General features: G+C 40.2%; 1 protein-coding gene across 2 annotated transcripts in view; it reads left to right on the top strand.

Annotated features, from left to right (window-relative positions):
• Positions 1-269: 269 nt before the first annotated feature.
• Positions 270-19,028, top strand: part of KLHL2 (kelch like family member 2) — a 33,927-nt gene continuing 15,168 nt past the window's right edge. Inside the window, exons 1-5 of one of the 2 annotated variants that reach the window (XM_070757260.1) lie at positions 270-701; positions 2,983-3,087; positions 5,546-5,652; positions 11,304-11,425; positions 16,790-16,952. In XM_070757260.1, coding sequence (XP_070613361.1) covers positions 673-701; positions 2,983-3,087; positions 5,546-5,652; positions 11,304-11,425; positions 16,790-16,952 — 526 coding nt within the window. In that variant the 5' untranslated portion in view covers positions 270-672. The remainder of the gene's footprint in view (positions 702-2,982; positions 3,088-5,545; positions 5,653-11,303; positions 11,426-16,789; positions 16,953-19,028) is intronic. The other variant, XM_070757259.1, reaches the window with a different exon arrangement.

Genomic DNA, 19,028 nt, shown 5'->3' with positions numbered 1-19,028 from the left:
AAGGTATTTGTGTTGTTATGTATGTTTTTTTTAATGTGGATAAAAATAAATTGTTTTAAAGAAAAATGCCTTTAGGGACCTGCTATGAAGAACACTTATGGACGTTACGTGGAAAAGACGAGGACGCATCCCCCAAAGTCCAAACAGTCATTTCAAAACGGCAAAGAAAACCATGCTTAATACCAAATAGGGTTAGCGCCCTCCTTTTAATCACCCCAACACCAGCTGCTTCCATTGCAAACCTCGTTCAGCGCGCGCCCCTTAAGACAGGCAGAGGCAGGGGGGGGGGGAGGAAGACGTCGGAGTCCATCCTACATTTCCCCCCTCCCCGTTACGTTTTGACGTCACATTTCTTCGGCGAAGGGGATAAATTGGGTTAAGCCTGTCCAGATCCCGGAAGTACAGGTTTCGGCAGGCTGGAGGAGAGCGGGAGGCGTGAGTAGGACCCCTAAACATTTGGCTCCGCTTGAGCGGAGGAAAGAAAGTCTCGTAGGTTCGCGCCGGGGCTGAGTTCTACGGAGAGGCTGGGCTGATTTTCTCCAGGAAAAAAGTCTTTGCCGCTCCCTGGGTTTTCTACCGGGAGAGCCCCAGCGTTTGCGGCTGGAATGGTGCTAGCGCCAGTGTTCGGTGCTGGCGTTCTTCGGAGGGAGCAGCCCGAGCGGAGGAGCCGCGATGGCAATGCTGGTGCCGCAACCGTTGGGGTGAGTCTCAGTTCCCCCGTTTGGATGTTTTCCGGAGGTCTTGGATTCAACGCCCATCGCCCCGCAGGCTGGCCGCAAGAGATGGGAGTTGAAGCCCAGAGCACCCCGAGGACCCCCAATTGAAGAGGGCTGCTAGATAAGTGAAGGTGGACCATGCACTCTCCTAATATCCTAAAACTTTCCGGAGAGAATTGCCCCTTTGCAGAAAATTATTACCCTTTGAACAGGCCTCGGTCCTATTACCAGACTGGAATGTCGCGTTTGTTATTTATTAGGACCCTATCCTGAACATGTACAGAGGGCATTTTCATATTTTGTGGCAGCTGTGGTAAAACAGCAGCTCATTTCTGGAGATGGCCAATTTGGATCACTCTGCCTGGAAGGGCTTTTTTTCCAGCGCCGTTATCTTTAGGCTTTGTTTGTAGTTAGTTTTGAAGTTAGAAACCCAGGGAACAAACAGGGATACTCCTTTCGCATTTTATATACAGTATTGTGTTCCAAAACAGGGCCTTGAAATTCCAAACAGCTTTCTGAGTGAATTGTGGCTTAGTTGAAGATTTGGCTTGCTTCACCCAAAGTTGTCAGTATGTTTTAAGTAAGAGCAACTTTTAGGCAGGCTGTCTTTACTTTGGTTATCATTGTGCTAAAGCAATCTAAATATTTTGAGGCTCGACTGAGACTGGCTGACAAAAGAGCATTGGGGAAAATACAGATTAAACCTTATTTGCTCCTTTCCTTTGCATGGAGGGAAAAAAAATACTTTTTCATTTTGGTCACAATTTTAATGATGAATAGTAACAGTTGAATACTAGCTGTGTGCTTAAAATTGACAGCTGCAATGAATTTACTCTGTCATTTGGAATATCTATCAATCTTGGTTTTGTCCAATAATGATTACAGGCAGTGAATAAGCCAAAAAGCAACTAATGTCTTTCCATTCTTCTAAATAGAAGAATGAAGGTGAATATTTCTGCACTGAGAGTTTTCTAGGAAAATAGGAGGTTTAGGACTAAAGAATTCTATGTCCACATGTAATATTACCTTTAACTTGATTTTTTAAATGTAAGCTTTTTTGCGGGGACTGTGCCAACAGGTATTGAATGAGGATGGCAAGGAAAAGAGTTTTCCCATGGTAACAAGTTAACTTTGAGATTCAGATGTTTATTAAGATTTAAGATTTAACACCTGGACAGCCTTATCTGTCCAGGTGTTAAATGATTCTGTAAACATGAAGCTGTTTTTCAATATTTTATTCTTGCAAATGCTGTTTATTTTATGATGTGTCATTTTAGAGGCAATGCATTAATGTCATGGAGACTATAGTACTTTTAAAATAAACAAATTTGGAACATATATACAGTATCTTTCACTACAATCTTCCAAATTTGTTTTCCAGTTGCATGTGACTGTTCTACTGGGCAGTTAGCTATATAATTTTTGCAACATAAATGTATTTTATTTTATTTTATTTGTTACATGGAGTCCTTTCCAAAACTAATTTTTCCTCTGATTCTAACCAGAGGAGGCCCACTCTGTGAACTCTTATTGGTCTCAGGGAGGTATGCAGCAGCTTAATTCTACATTCTCTTCAAGTGAGAAAGGAACTTCTGCCTCTCTTTTCTTTCCAAGTCACTGAAATGACCAGAACAATCCCTATTTTTTTCAACATAATGCCACTAAAGTGCCTATTATTCTAGAGCAGAGCTCTTCAAACTTGGCAACTTTAAGACTTGTGCCTTCAATTCCCAGCATAGCTGGCTGGAGAATTCTGGGAGTTGATCCACAAGTCTTAAAGCTGCCAAGTTTGCGAACCCCTATTCTAAAGTTATTGATCACATGCTCCATATAGATGGCCAATTTTATGAATGGTGTGCATGTGTATGACGGTGACTGTTTTTATCTTTATGGGGTTTCATTTTATAATGTTTTAGTTTAGAAATGTTTGACTTTTTTATCTTTATATCTATTTTATTGTATTTTTATCACTGTTGTAAGCCGCCCTGAGTCCTTTGGGATTGGGCAGCATAGAAGTCGAATAAATAAATAAGTAAGTTGGCATTGATGAGTTATTTGAACTGTTAAATTATAGTATACTAGCAAAGAAAATAAAGTTGTGATCTTCATTTTTTATTTTAAGACTGTCCAAGTTTGGCTCCCAGCAGTTTATCAGGCTATAGAACAATAATATTGTGGAACAATAAAAGCATAAATTAATTAGTTTAGCATTAGTAATTAAGTTGGTTGCAGACTCTCATGGTTAACAAATCTTTTTCTTTTTCAGATATACCAAATTATGCCAGCAAAAACCTCTGGATTTGAAAGATGATGATACAGTGGATCCTTGGCACACGAATAAAGCTTTTAAAGTTTTGAATGAATTAAGAAGGTATAGTTCATGAAAAGCAGGCAGTGTCTTTAGTAGTTTTCCAGATTTTGCTCTTATTCAAATGTAATGTTGAATATGAAATTGCATTATTTAAATAGGATGATGTGCTGGCCATTGCATTTTATATACCGGTAATTGTTGTTATTTTCTCTCCAGAGCTGGTCTGGATAAGATTTTATATAAGGGGATCGAAAGATTTTGAAGGGGAAACTTTGAAGTGCCTAATACAGTGGTACCTTGACATACAAGTTTAATTCGTTCCAGACCCGAGCTCGTAACTCGATCGACTCGCATCTCGAACGAATGCCTTTATACTTTGTTTTTCGTGCCGAGATAACAAGAAGCAAGGATACTTGTGCCACCTAGTGGAAGCTCGGCTTGTATCCTGAATTTGAGCTTGGGTGTCAAACAGCAATTTCGCTCGCGTCGTGGCTCGTAACTTGGAATACTCGCATGTGGAGCAGCTCATATCTAGAGGTACCACTGTACAACTTTTCTGGGCAGCAGAAATTTCAGCTCTTTATTAATGACAAATTTGTTTTTAAATGATGATAGTGGTGATATGATGTGGATTATAGATGTCATATAATTCCCCCACCACTGAAAAATTATCTTTCTTATGAAAGTATTTCTCTGAGGATAAAGATGGTATCTCCTCTTTAGGGGCAAAGTGGTAAAATACTACTGGACAACTATTGGGTCATAGCTCCACTAATTGTGCTCCTGTCCACTGCTTTGTGTGTGCTGCTATTTTGGGTTAGATCCTCTACTTTTTCTTCACTGTCACGTGCTTTCATAACTTGAACAATATAGGCATTGTCTCTGTCATATCTCCTGTGTTTCGACTCTTTCACTTGTTTTGGCATATGACTAAAGAAGCTATCGGTTTTTTTGTTTGCCATTTATTTTAAACATTCCTTCCTAATGATCAATAAGATGGGAGCTTTGATATGTTATGGTCTGACCATCAGATTTTCCTGTATTGTTGTGGATATCTGAAAGGGGAAAGCTAAATATAAGCACTATAGCATAAACTACACATTCATATGATATCTATCATAATTACAAAAAAAAATAAATCTGAAAGCAAATTGTTTGAAAATGGTTGTCCTGTGTTCTAAATATGTATTGGGCATTCTGGTTTAGATTTTTGAAAATTCAACTGAGCCTATTCAGAGGGAACTAGAGCATTGGATGAAGATCTTGGAGTGCTTGGTTCTTGACTATTAAATGTACATGGGATTTAATTAAGGGGCATCCTGAGTCCAGGAGACCAAGAATTTTACTCTCCCCGGAGGCCACCAAGAAGCCCCGCCGCCCAGTTGTCGTCTTTTAAAACAGCCGGGGGGCTTCTCGGCGGCCTCCCGAACGCCGAACCCGGAAGTTCGGGTTGGCGTTCAGGTTCAGGAGGACGCTGAGAAGCCTCCCGGCTGTTTTAAAAGGTGACAGCCAGGCGGCGGGGCTTCTCAGCGGCCTCCCGAACCCGAACTTTTGCCGAACTTCCGTGTTCGGTGTTCGGGAGGCCGCCGAGAAGCCCCGCCGCCCAGCTGTTGTCTTTTAAAACAGCCGGGGGCTTCTCGGCGGCCTCCTGAATGCCAAACCCGGAAGTTCGGGTTTTGCATTTGGGTTCAGGAGGACGCTGAGAAGCCCCCTGGCTGTTTCAAAAAGCGACAGCCGGGCGGCGGGTTCGTAAGAAGAAAAAAGTTCGTAAGAAGAGGCAAAAAATTTCTGAACCCCGGGTTCGTATCTCGGGTTGTTCGTAAGATGAGGGGTTCGTATCATGAGGTACCACTGTATTGAACTACAACTTCCATGTGGCCATTTGTTACAGATACTGTAGATTACAATTCAAGTTTCTAATCATGGAGTTAAGGAATAAACTGCTTAATTTCTGTAAAATGTATTTGTTTTTGTTTTTACATATTTATGGCACATACATGGTAAAGTAATCTTATTAAGTCAAAATAGTATGTGAGGGAGGGAATTGTATACAGAAGCAAGGTTCTCTGGCTTTCTACTACTGTTGATAATAGTAAATTTATTCAACCATCCTATGATTAAAATAAATTATTTTTATCAGGGACAAGACTGGGCAAGAAATAATGTTCATCTTTTAATTGTTATTTTTTAATCTTTCTATCAGGGGTTCTTAAATCTAATGGAGATTGTGCAGAAAAAGTGGGGTCCAAACCTGAAGTAGATTTTGATAGCACTTAAACTATGCCTTTACAAATGTGATCAGGTTTTATTTTTATTTTTTAAAATGCTGGATCTTTCCTTAGTTAAAAAAACCCCAAAAGCAAAGGCTCAATAGCCCAAGGAGAATGATAAGAAACTGACTATTGATTATCAGCTGCTTATTTTGTTAAACATGGTGAACATGCACAATAGCTAATGAAACAGGCAACTTTATCTTTCCTGTGGCCTAAGGTTATTTTTGCTTTGTTTTTCTTAATAGTCAAAATCTATTATGTGACGTGACAATAGTAGCTGAAGACATGGAAATTGCAGCTCATCGAATTGTATTAGCAGCTTGCAGTCCATATTTCCATGCAATGTTTACAGGTACCTGTTTATTCTTCTTGTTGTCTCTTGCAATTGAACGATTAGCCTATTTTGAAGGGCATAAGCATAATAACTATTTCCTCAGGATGCTACTGTGCTGTATGTAAATATGCACGGTGTATTTAAAACACTTTAATAAGTACACTTTGTTCTTGAAGCTGATTGCTAGAAGTAAAAGCTGCACTTTGGAAACTACATTCTTGCTAGGACTGTTATCTTTGGTGTTAACATAGGTTGGTAAAATGTTTTCTTTAAGCTGCTAAAATAAAAATCTGAAATACATGGAAAGGAAATTCAACATGGATGGAGGATGGTAGCTTTACATCTTATGTTGGAGTGCTTTTTTGGCCCAATTTCAGATAATTGGATTATGTGTTTTGCCATGATGCTTTCTATGCCAATTGGATTTTGAGATGTTGATGCTCTGTTTTTTATATCTGGAATAGGTATATAAATTGATTTGCAAGTCATTGTTAATTCAGTCAGTTTAACCAAATCCATTGCTTTTGAAGAAACATTCTTTCATCTGTAATAATTGTATTAAATTGAAAATCGATAAAAATACAAACCATTAGGAAAAAGGGAAAAGTGCATGAGGGAAAGAAAATAACTTTCCAGCCTCATCATACCATATACATATGTGTGTATTTGGTGTGTGTGTGCGTAAATTACAAAAAAAGGTACATGTCAAAAATGTAAAGTAATCTCAGCATTCTAAAATAAAAATCTAAAATTTAGCATAACAAAGAAAAATAGTTTCTCCTTCAAAGAGAAAAAGTTTCCAAACTTATTTTGAATGAAAACAGTTATTTGTCTAAAACTAATATACATAAAACATACATAGATATACATAAACATACGCAAAAATATTGTTTATGTATTAGCATAAAGTTAACAGGAAATTATTCCAATTGCTGTCTGGAATTATCATTTTTATCTTTTTCTTTAAAAGGCAAGAGTTTTCCATACAGTTGTTTTGCTTTATATCTCATCATCTATTCTTATTCAGAGTTTCCTTCATATTTTTCTTCGATAGATTTTGCTGCAAACCATAACTGATATAATTGAATCAGATTACTGATACAGATCTCATTCCTCAAAGATGTCTCCAAATACCATGCATTTTTTTTGTTATGTCTTAAATTCGAAAAGTATTTTCTTCCACAAACATGCTTTCTCTAAAAATAATTTTGAAGCCTTAATATTCAAAATCCAATGTTTCAACATTTTATGAGCTCTTGTTTCTATCCTGTTTTGTGTTTTGCTCTTTGTTTGATTTTTAAAGGTCTTAAGGATTATAAAAATAGATCTTCATATTCTTATATTAAGTTTTGAAGACATTCACCCATATTCTGCCTTGTCATTCTAAACTTCTTTGACACTTTTTACTAGTCAATGTTCACAGGTAATTAGCCAAGGAAGTGAACAAACTTGGGGTCCTTTTGAAAAAAAGCTGTTTGCAGCTGGAGTAATTATGGCAAATTCCCCAGACTCCCAATTATCCCTTTTCCAGAAACTGCCATCTTATAGTTTTTTCTTTTCTTTTTCTTTTTTAAAATATAGGTTATTTATTAATACAAAAGGAGGGGGAGAAGGGAAGTATAAACAGAAAGAGAAAAAGGGTAAGGGGAAAGGATACAAAATCAAGGAGTTTGGGAAAATGGTAGTACAGTATTATACATAGTAATACATAAAATTCTTTGTATCAATATTATATTTCTCAAACTATGTAAATAAAAAGTATCCTTATTATTTGTAAATCTTACATTTAATTTCCAATTAAATTCCAATTTCTAATACATACACACACACACACACACACACATATATATTTGTAGATTTTCACGGGTACAGGTATGATGGTCTTGGTATATTCGGGTTTCTTCCTGTGTAGGATTTGGAAATTTCTGGCGACGTTTCGACGAGGTCCCACTCGTCATCTTCAGGCTGGTGTTTCTGTCCTTGTTCTAGGGCGAACACAGCGAGACCTGAGCTGCCTTCCTTCTATAAATACTGGTGGCTGGGTGTGGTTTGATGGCTCAGCAATTGCCTGCTGTGTAGAACTTATATATATATATAAGTTTTTTCATGAGAGGCAACGGCAAGGAAAAACAGCTTGTGTGATCTCACCTCTCTGGTTTCTACAGAACTGCCTTCAGTTCACCATCTTGTCCCAGAAGGTCCAAAAAATATTTTTCATTCATTTTGTGAATAATAGCATCTCCTGAATCTTTTAAAAAAGCAATTCTTCTGTTTCAAACGGTAATTAATTTGGGCTGCAGCATTTCCTAAAAGATATTTAGATTAAAATGTAAAATGTTAGATTCTCCTTAAGGATAGGTAATTTCTGCTTTTCTGAGATGTGTATACGTAAAAGTACGGTAATTGGATGTGATGACAGGCGGTCAGAGTAGCTGATTAGCTTTGTTTCACTTTGAACCTTCATGTAACAGCTTTAAAAGTAACTGAATATATTATTTAAAACAGTAGTGAAAGAGAAGGATAAAATTGCATCAGTACCCAGTGTTACGTTCTCTCTGTTCCACCTTTCATTGTGATTAGACAACAGGTTCTGATATCATAGTAGTCTTGCAGGCACAAAGTGTTGGCAGCTGTCATATAAGGAGAGAGATGGAAATTAATGCTATGCTCAGAAAAAAAGTGAGACCTGGTTAGTTTGGGAATCAGCCAACTTCTGATGTTATAATGCTAGAGAAGGATTTGTTTTCCTTAGGATTGCTTGAATTTCAGACATAAACACACTAGAAAATGTCCAGAGATATTTTACTAGAAGGGGCCCTCTACTCCTCTACTCGTAACATAATACCCTACGCAACTAGACTTACAATCCTAGGTTTAGAAAGCTTAGAACTACATTGTCTTAAACATGACCTAAGCATAGCCCATAAAATCATCTGCTACAGTGTTCTTCCTGTCAATGACTACTTCAGCTTCAACCACAACAACACACAAGTACACAACATATACAAACTTAAAGTAACTTTAATACTTTAGTAACCGAGTCATTGATGCATGGAACTCACTATCAGACTCTAGTATCATCATCTAACCTCCAAACTTTTACCCCTAGACTATCCACTGTTGACCTCTCCCGATTCCTAAGAGGTCAGTAAGGGACATGTATAAGTGCACCAGAGTGCCTTCTGTCCCCTGTCCTAATGTTTCTCTTTTACTAGTATCATGTATGTAAATATTATATCTTTGTATACCATCAATACATATGTGACAAAACAAATAAAATAAAAAATAAATTCAAGCTGCTATTTTAACACAATAGATATTGCAGGCATTTTCCATTGTTAATAGATTTTGGATATCCATCAGAAATGCTCCTCAGAGCTGAGATTTGCTTTAAATTCTCTATTCTAAACATTCATTCTGGCACTACAGATAGTCCTATTCCAATCTCCACGAATTGAAAAGGTGTCTTTTTACATTTGCAAAGAGATGAACTTGCTTTATATTACAGTAAATCAAAATGCTAATACTATTAATCCTCTCAATTAATGCTTGCAATTTATTTTGATTTTTTAAAAAACTAATTGCTTTACATATAAAATGAATTCATCAAATTGGTGTACATTCTAGTATTTATTAAATTCTGCTTTTACTGTATGGAGTCAAATATCATATATCACAAGTAGCAGCTGCTGGCACCCAGACTACTCTAGATTTTCCTGGCTTTCAAAATACATTACAAGAACTGATGTTATGCTTTACATTAATTTTTTAATATAACCCTTTGCTATAATTTGGGATCTGGGGGAGAGAGGGAATATTTGTTAACCTAATAAGTATTATTGTCTGTCCTCATAAACTGTATATGGCTATTGGTAATAGGGCACTACAATTTTTTTTTTATTATTATTATTATTACTACTACTACTACTACTATTATTATTATTATCCTTTTTAAATATCCTTTATATCTTTTTTTATATCCTTTATTATTGTTTTTTTCTCTATATTTTTTTCACCACATTTTTCGTTGAAGGCCTTGCAGTGAAGACAGAGCAGGGGCGCTTGGCCCTTTCCCCCTCCCCTTTGCCGCCGCCAGTGCCATGTTGAAACAACCGCTGCTGCAGCCTTCTCAACCTGCTGCACCTTCCTCAGGGCCTCCAACACCTCCACCTCTGGCCGTTGCTGCTGCCGCCGCTTCTCACAAAGCCAACCCACCCACAGCCAGCCTCTCTCCCTTTCTCTCTCCCTTTCTTTCTTCCTCCTTTCTTTGTCCCTCTTCCTTCCTTCCCCCCTCTCCTTTTTTTTGCCTACCTTTAGCAAAAGCAACACTGGATCTTCCAACAGCACAGGCTCAGGCAGCGGGGCGGTGGAAGAGGAGGCAGTGGAGGCGAGGGGCTTGCAAGCGCCCCCACCCCCACGGCACAAGGCGAGCTTGGCGGTTAGGGGGATACTGTCTGGGCAGCAGGGGCCTGCTGATGTCAAACCCAGCGGCAGCGAGCAAAGCTGGCTGCCCGGGGAAGCAGTGCATTTGAAAAGCACGCATTTGAAAAGTGTACTGCTTCCCTGGGCAGCTGGCTTTGCTGGCCGGTGCAGGGTTTGATGTCAGCGGGCCCCTGCTGCCCTGACAGTAATCTGGTGGTCCGTGGTCCCCCCCCCCCCAGCAACGGACTGTTAACGGTGCTGGAAGGAGATGTAAAATCTGGTGCACTGTCACTCACCCGCGGGCCATAGTTTGGGGACCGCTGCCGTATACTGTATGGAGTCATATATCATATATCATAAGTAGCAGCTGCTGGCACCCAGACTACTCTAGATTTTCCTGGCTTTCAAAATACATTATAAGAATTGATGTTATGCTTTACATGAATTTTTTAACGTAACCCTTTCCTATATTGTGGGATCTGGGGGAGAGAGGGAATATTTGTTAACCTAATAAGTATTATTGTCTGTCCCCCAAAACTGTATATGGCTATTGGTAAAAGGGCACTACAAATTTTTTATTATTATTATTATTATTATTATTATTATTATTATTATTATTATTATTATTTATGATGATGATGATGTGGCAATGATGCTAGTCATGTATGATATGTCATTAGGTAGTTAGGTAGGTAGGTAGATGGATAGATAGATAGATAGATAGATAGATAGATAGATAGATAGATAGATAAGTAAGTAAATAAGTAATTAAGTAAATATCATAATATAAAATGAATATATAAGTCCAACTTAGTGCTTAAGCTTCCAAGCAATCAAGTTATTAACAATAGAGAAACATACAGTATGTATCCAGCGTTTCAAAATATTTATATAATTTGAATAGGAGGTAAATTAAGTTTGATTACTGCTTTTTAATTCGAGATTTATTTAGTATTTCGATTTCAAGAATAATGCTGAGAATAAGCTTATTTCTCTTTTTTTTAAGGAAAGAAAGACCTTCATTTTTGGTCTCTGGTGCTTTTGAATTATGGTTGTACAAAATTAGAAATTATGAAAGATGTCAAAAATTCACTACCTCGTGGCTAGCACTTTTGTACTCATGGGTATTATTATATTGCCATTTCCTGTTTTATTACTGGGGAATTACTTTTGTTTGCTACCTAATAAGATCTCTTTTCAGCATGTTCATTCTACTTGGCAATGTTTGATTTAAATCTGTCTTGCAGGTGAAATGAGTGAAAGTCAAGCAAAGAAAGTTCGAATCAACCAAGTTGATGGTTGGACCCTTAAGATGCTCATCGAATACATTTACACAGGAAAGTTTACAGTTACGGAAGAAAATGTACAGGTGAGTGAGATGATTACATTTTTTGATTATAAAACACTTATGGTGGAACAAACCTGCTCTCTTTAGTTCTGGTGAGGGTAATATTTATTTCTTAGCATATGTGCACTTTTAAACAGTATTTCTGTTGTCTTCTTGTCCTATTGTAGCATAAAATAATCAATGAGCGTCTTGCGTGTGCTTGCATTTTAAAGAGCTGTTGATTTTTACATTCCTTGACAAAATACACTTAATATTTATTTGTTTGTTTGTTTATTTATTAGATTTGTATGCCGCCCCTCTCCGCAGACTCGGGGCGGCTAACAACAGTAATAAACAGCATGTAACAAATCTAATGTTTAAAATAATTAAAAAACCCTTATTAAAGCCAAACATACACACAAACATACCATGCATAAATTGTATAGGCCTAGGGGGAAAAGGGTAGTTCAGTTCCCCCAAACCTGATGACAGAGGTGGGTTTTGAGGAGCTTACGAAAGGCAAGGAGGGTGGGGGCAATTCTGATCTCCGGGGGGAGCTGGTTCCAGAGGGTCGGGGCCGCCACAGAGAAGGCTTTTCCCCTGGGTCCCGCCAGACGACATTGTTTAGTTGACGGGACCCGAAGAAGACCAACTCTGTGGGACCTAACTGGTCGCTGGGATTCGTGCGGCAGAAGGTGGACCCAGATATATTCTGGTCTGATGCCATGAAGGGCTTTATAGGTCATAACTTTGAATTGTGACCGGAAACTGATCGGCAACCAATGCAGACTGCGGAGTATTGGTGTAACATGGGCATACCTAGGGAAGCCCATGATTGCTCTCGCAGCTGCATTCTATCAAGCAATATCAAGCAAATGAAAGGGTTAGGTCACAGGGGTCTGCAACTTGCAGCTCTGGAGCTGCATGTGGCTCTTTGGGCCCTCTGTTGTGACTCCCTGCCAGGTGATCCCATCACTGACTGGCCCTGGCCCTTGCCATCCCCTCCCAGTCACTCCTTGCCTAGTCTGAGAAGGTAAGGGCAATGACAGGGGATGGGGAAGTGACTGGGGCTGCTTCTCCAGTGCCTCATTCTGACTGGAGCTTCTTCCAGCCCTTGTTGGTGCTGGATGTGCCCTGGTTGCTTGGGGAGATGCACAACCTGCTCTCCGCCCCAAGACACTGGCCCGACCCAGCCGTCACTGATGCCAGTCTCGCTATTGTGAGGGCTGGCGGGATGGAAATGGGATCTGGGAACAGGGGACGACAGAAAGGAGGATATGCCCGCAATACCCACCTGTGGCTTTAAAACGGGGAATGGGGAATGCCTAGAGGATGCTTTGTGTGTATCTGTATCTCTGCCTCTTCTCTGTATCTCTTCTCCTTTGGAAACCTGGAAAGAGCAACTCTCCTCCTCTTTTTACTACCACAATGTGGGCGTAGCTTATTTTATGGGTGTGGCTTGCCAGCCATATGACCAGGCGGGAATGGCTTGATGATCATGTAACTGGGGGTGGCTTAAAGGTCATGTGACTGGCTTAAAGGTTGCCAACTTGACATCACTAAAGGGTTAGGGTTTGGGTTAGGGTTAGGGTGCCTGGCCACCTCCTCACCTCAAAGAGATACAATTTCCCTTATTATTACTGAACATTCAAAACATACTATTCAATTCTATGTATATACAGTGGTACCTCATGATACGAACTTAATTGGTTCCAGGAGGAGGTTCGTAAGGTGAAAAGTTCGTAAGATGAAACAATGTTTCCCATAGGAATCAATGTAAAAGCAAATAATGCGTGCAAATCCTTCAGAAAAATCCCAAACTTTAGAAGGGAGGCGAACAGAGGGCAGGGGCGGGTGGAAGAAGCAAGGCTAGGCTAAAGGGTGAGTGGGAAGGAAGAAAGGCAAGGGGGGCACCCCTCCCATTTCTTTCTTCAAAAGACACCCTTTCAGTGCTTGCAAACACACTGTTCTCCTAGTTATTTAAATTGAGTCTTTTCCCCCTCCAAGCCGCCCCTCCCTTTTCTTTCTTAAAAAGACACTCTTTCAGTGCTTGCAAACACACTGTTCTCCTAGTTATTTAAATTGAGTCTTTTCCCCCTCCAAGCCGCCCCTCCCTTTTCTTTCTTAAAAAGACACTCTTTCAGTGCTTGCAAACACACTGTTCTCCTAGTTATTTAAATTGAGTCTTTTCCCCCTCCAAGCCGCCCCTCCCTTTTCTTTCTTAAAAAGACACTCTTTCAGTGCTTGCAAACACGCTGTTCTCCTAGTTATTTAAATTGAGTCTTTTCCCCCTCCAAGCCGCCCCTCCCTTTTCTTTCTTAAAAAGACACTCTTTCAGTGCTTGCAAACACGCTGTTCTCCTAGTTATTTAAATTGAGTCTTTTCCCCCTAGTTCGGAAGAAGAGGCAAAAAAATCTTAAACACCGGGTTCGTATCTTGAAAAGTTCGTTAGAAGAGGCATTCGTAAGATGAGGTACCACTGTATGCCATATGTGTACATACATATTACGCACAGGCACACAAAAGTATACATTATCTACTATATAAAGTATATGTACACACACACAGGCACAGCTCTTCTAAAATTATACACATTCAATCTCATTTACTGCGATAGGAAAAACATACCCAGAGCCCAGAAGGGGGAGAAAAGAAAAAAAAACAATTTTTTTCTACTGGTTCTGTGTACCTGACCAAAATTTTTCTACCGGTTCTGCATACCTGACCGTACCTGTAGGAGCCCATCACTGCCTCAACACCAGTGCTTCCTCTTGTCCGTGTGGCCGCATGTGCATTGCACGCCACGTAGCCGCACCATGCTGAAAACTCAAGTTTCTGTACATGTGCAGAAGCAAAAAACAGCAAAAAATAGCAAAAAAAAAAAAAAGCCCAAAACAAGATGGCACCATCCACAGACTGGCACCAACAGAACCAGCCTTGTGACATCACCATTGGTTTACTACTGGTTCTATGGAACTGGTTCAAACCAGGAGGAACCCACCTCTGTTTCCTGCTTTTCTATTCTCATTTGCATCCTTTCAGATTTCTAGGTTGGCAAGGAGCCTGGGCAAAGATGTGAGTTCACCCTGTGGCATGGTGCTCAAATCTCCAGTTTGGGCTGGAGCTGCCAGCTTTCCAACTAACAAGCCCAGTGTCTTAACTGCTGAATCACTGCACTGCCCTAAAATGGGAAGTGGCTGTAATCAAATCAAAACATTCATCTAGTACAGTGATGGTGACCCTTTTTTTGTTCGGGTGCCAAAAGGGCACATGCATGCATGATAGTGCATGCGTGCCCACACTGATTATTATTATTATTATTATTATTATTATTATTATTATTATTATTATTTATTAGATTTGTATGCCGCCCCTCTCCGTAGACTCGGGGTGGCTCACAACGACAATAAAACAATGTATAACAAATCTAATAATTTAAAATCGCTAAAAAACCCTTATTAAAAAGCAAAAGAACATACACACAAACATACCATGCATAAACTGTATAGGCCTGGGGGAGATGTCTCAATTCCCCCATGCCTGACGGCAGAGGTGGGTTTTAAGAAGTTTACGAAAGGCAAGAAGGGTGGGGGCAATTCTAATCCCCGGGGGGAGCTGGTTCCAGAGGTCTTCCCCTGGGTCCCGCCAAACAACATTGTTTAGTCGACGGGACCTGGAGAAGGCCAACTCTGTGGGACCTAACCGGTCGCTGGGATTTGTGCGGCAGAAGGTGGTCCCAGAGATATTCTGGTCCGATGCCATGAAGGGCTTTATAGGTCATAAGCAACACTTTTAATTGTGACCGGAAACTGATCGGCAACCAATGCAGACTGCGGAGTGTTGGTATAACATGGCCATACCCAGGGAAGCCCATGATTGCTCTGGCAGCTGCATTCTTCATGATCTGAAGTTTCCGAACATTCTTCAGAGGTAGCCCCATGTAGAGAGCATTACAGTAGTTGAACCTCGAGGTGATGAGGGCATGAGTGACTGTGAGCAGTGACTCCCGGTCCAGATAGGGCCGCAACTGGTGCACCAGGCAAACCTGGGCAAATGCCCCCCTCGCCACAGCTGAAAGATGGTTCTCTAATGCAGTGATTTTCAACCAGTGTGCCGCGAGACATGGTCAGGTGTGCCGCGAAGCTCAGCTTCCGAGATCGGAAGCTGAGCTTCATTCTTCCTGACTCCTTTTTCGTGCCTTTGGGGCCCAGCGGGAGAGCGCTGGCAGCAGCAGTGTCGGACAGTAGCCGGGGCGGTGGCTGCGAGCAGGAGCTCCAGGTCAGAGGCACCAGTAGCGCCCCGCCCAGCTGGAGATTCCCTGGCGGCACCAGTTAGTAGCCGGTAATGTAGCCGGGCGTTGGAGTTTGGGGTGGGGAGCGATGAAAGTGTGGAGGCCGGCGCCGCGGCTGCCCCCACCCCCCAGTGCTTCCAGCCCCCTCGCATGCCTGGCTTCTCACCACTGATGCCCGCCCGCCTGATCCTCCCCTTTCTCCAGCTCCTCCTGCAGCAGTGGCTGCAACGGCGGCTAGCGCTCAGAGAAAACCTCACAGCGGAGGGCGGTGAAGGTTCTTTGGGATGTCAGCGGCGCGTGCGCGCGCGCTCCCCATCCCCTTGCCAGCCCACCCGGAACATTTAAAATAAGAAAAAGCTTTGCCGGCCTCTGCAGAGAATAAAGGAAGAGAGAGAACAAGAGAAAGAAAGGAAGGAAGAGAGAGATAGCAAGAGAGACAGAATGAGAGAGAGAAAGAGAAAGAAAGAGACAGCAAGAGGGGGGAAGGAGGGAGAGAGAAAGAGCAAAAGAGAGGAAGGAAGAGAGAAAGAAAGAGATAGCAAGAGAGAAAGAATGAGAGAGAGAAAGAGAAAGAAAGAGAGAGAGAGAAAGAAAGACAACAAGAGGGGGGAAGGAGGGAGAGAGAAAGAGAGCAAAAGAGAGAGGAAGGGAGGGAGAAAGAAAGAGAGATGGAGAGAGAGAGAGAAAGAGGAAGGGAGAGAAAGAGGGAGAGAGAAATAGAGCGAAAGGGAGGAAGAGATTTTTTTTTGTCCAAAATCCCCCCCCCCCCCGCTCAATGTTCCCCAGGATTTTGAAAATGTGAATAATGTGCCGCGGCTTAAAAAAGGTTGGGAAACATTGCTCTAATGTAAGCTGTGGATCGAGCAGAACGCCCAAGTTGCGGATCCTCTCTGAGGGGGTCAATAATTTTTCCCCCCCTGTGCATTCACACACAATTCTTCATCACTACCCATGATAATAAAGGTTCAAAACAGAATTAAGATTGAAGCATGGTGACAATTTACCTGTTAGTTACATAATTATTTAACTCCTTACAGATTGTCTTAGACTTAGAAATTCTTTTCTTTCTTTCTTTTTCTTGACTATACTGATTCCTTTAATTTTGGTTATTGTAGGTGCTCCTCCCAGCAGCTAGTTTATTGCAGCTGCAGGTTATTAAAAAAAGTTGCTCTGATTTTTTGGAAACTCAGCTTCATCCCATCAACTGTTTGGGTATTCTAGCATTTGCTGATATGCATGCCTGCACCGAGCTTCTGAACAAGGCCAACACATATGCAGGCAAGTGGAGGTTCAGTTCTGAAAATGGGGATTTTGGTATTATTTTTAACTTTAGATAAGTCTTTCCATATTGTTCACATGAAAAAGAAAGTAAATTACAATGGAGAAATTAAAGTTGTACAGATAACAAACATACATTGTTTTATGATTTGATATTAGCAAAACAGCCCAGAGGCTGAATAAATTTCAAAAACTAAATTTTAAGATTAAAATAGATATTTAAACAAAGCAGTATTCAATCTTTGAAAACTGGCACCTTTTCCCTTTCTCAAAATATTAATGTAGCAATACAATAGTAGGACTCAATTTGCCAAAATAAAGAAAATAATTATTTTAATGTGGCAATTCAATAGACAGTAATTCAGTTTCCCAGAATACTTCAGCTTTAATAGCGATAATACGGCAAATGCAACTCATCTTTTTATCTGGCCAGCTACCATTTCTGAGAAATGCTGTTCTGCATTGTACCATCAAGAGCCTATATTGAGAATTATTCCCCTTGTATTAACCATGCGTGTATGCTTGCTTCTGTGGATTTCACCTTATGGAAAGCAATTTCAATCATTTAATGCGTTAATTTTACAGATGAAAAAATACTGTACGTTCAGACATATCGTATTTTATGTAGTAATATTTCCAATTATGGATTGTGTGTTAATTTCTTTCCTTTGAGAAAATATTGCATAACCATTTGAGGCATTATAAAAATGAGATCCAGCCAATTGTATTGTCTTCTAATATAGGTTTTCACCAATTATGTAATTTGACACATAAGCCTCTAGTTCTTCAGCAATGGGAAGTTCATTGACCTAGCTCCAAAAAGATTATGGAAAGTATGTTTGGACTGGTCCCCACATAATCCCCTGTCTGCATGGGATTCTTTTTCTTGAACTAGCAGGTGCAATTCAATAATAACAATTAGCAGCACTCCCTTCCCATTGCTTTTTTCTGACATCATACCTAATAGTCAGCATACTTCATTCTTCTTTCTTAGAATTTGTTTATCCCCAGATATTTCTATTTAAAAGTAAAGAATTCCACCAGGTTTCCATATCTCCTACATCCATGCAAGCACTACTATTCTAGCTACATATTTATTGGCATAAATGCTCAAATATAAAAAATAAGGTGAATTGTGGAATTATTTTCCACCCGATATCTGTCCAACTCCTTCCCTTTGTACATCAACTATCAACCTATGGAATGGTGCTCGTAAGCTTGCAAATACTTTTGAATTTCCAATATTTATGTGTAAATATGATCTAAAACAGAGGTCTTCAAACTTGGCAACTTTAAGATTTGTGGACTTCAACTCCCAGAATTCAGCCAGCCAGCTATTGAAGTTGAAGTCCATAAGTCTTAAAGTTGCCAAGTTTGAAGACCTCTGATCTATAATATCTAAAATACCTCAACAGATCCTGAAACTAGTTCACAATATTTATTGACAAAAGTCATTTTTAAGCACTACCATATGCGATCTGCTTATTTTGTTTGTATAAATTCTTGTATGATTTCACAGAATTGGAAGATCTATTATAAATTTGATATCGTTATTTTGGTATACCATGTTCTAATAGCCAATGTATAAACATTAGTGAAGATTACAAGGCTCTCATTTTGAAATTATAATTGCTATTTTCTATAATGTCACATCTGAATGCATTTTGTTAGTCATTAGTTTATATTATGCCTATTCTTTTTTACAAATAATGTTTACAAATACAGTGATACCTTGTCTTACAAACTTAATTGGTTCCGGGACGAGGTTCTTAAGGTGAAAAGTTTGTAAGACGAAACAATGTTTCCCATAGGAATCAATGGAAAAGTGATTAATGTGTGCAAGCCCAAAATTCACCCCTTTTGCCAGCCGAAGCGCCCATTTTTGCGCTGCTGAGATTCCCCTGAAGCTCCCCTCCCACCTCCGGACCTCTGTGTTTTTGCAATGCTGCGATTTCACTGAGGCTCCCCTTGCTGGGAAACTCCACCTCCGGACTTCCGTTGCCAGCGAAGCGCCCGTTTTTTGCGCTGCAGGGATTCCCCTGCAGCATCACAAAAACACGGAAGTCCAGAGGTGGG

This window comes from Erythrolamprus reginae, chromosome 7 (genome assembly GCF_031021105.1).
Source record: "Erythrolamprus reginae isolate rEryReg1 chromosome 7, rEryReg1.hap1, whole genome shotgun sequence".
Lineage (NCBI taxonomy): Eukaryota > Metazoa > Chordata > Lepidosauria > Squamata > Dipsadidae > Erythrolamprus > Erythrolamprus reginae.
This window is presented reverse-complemented; position numbering and strand designations above follow the sequence as displayed.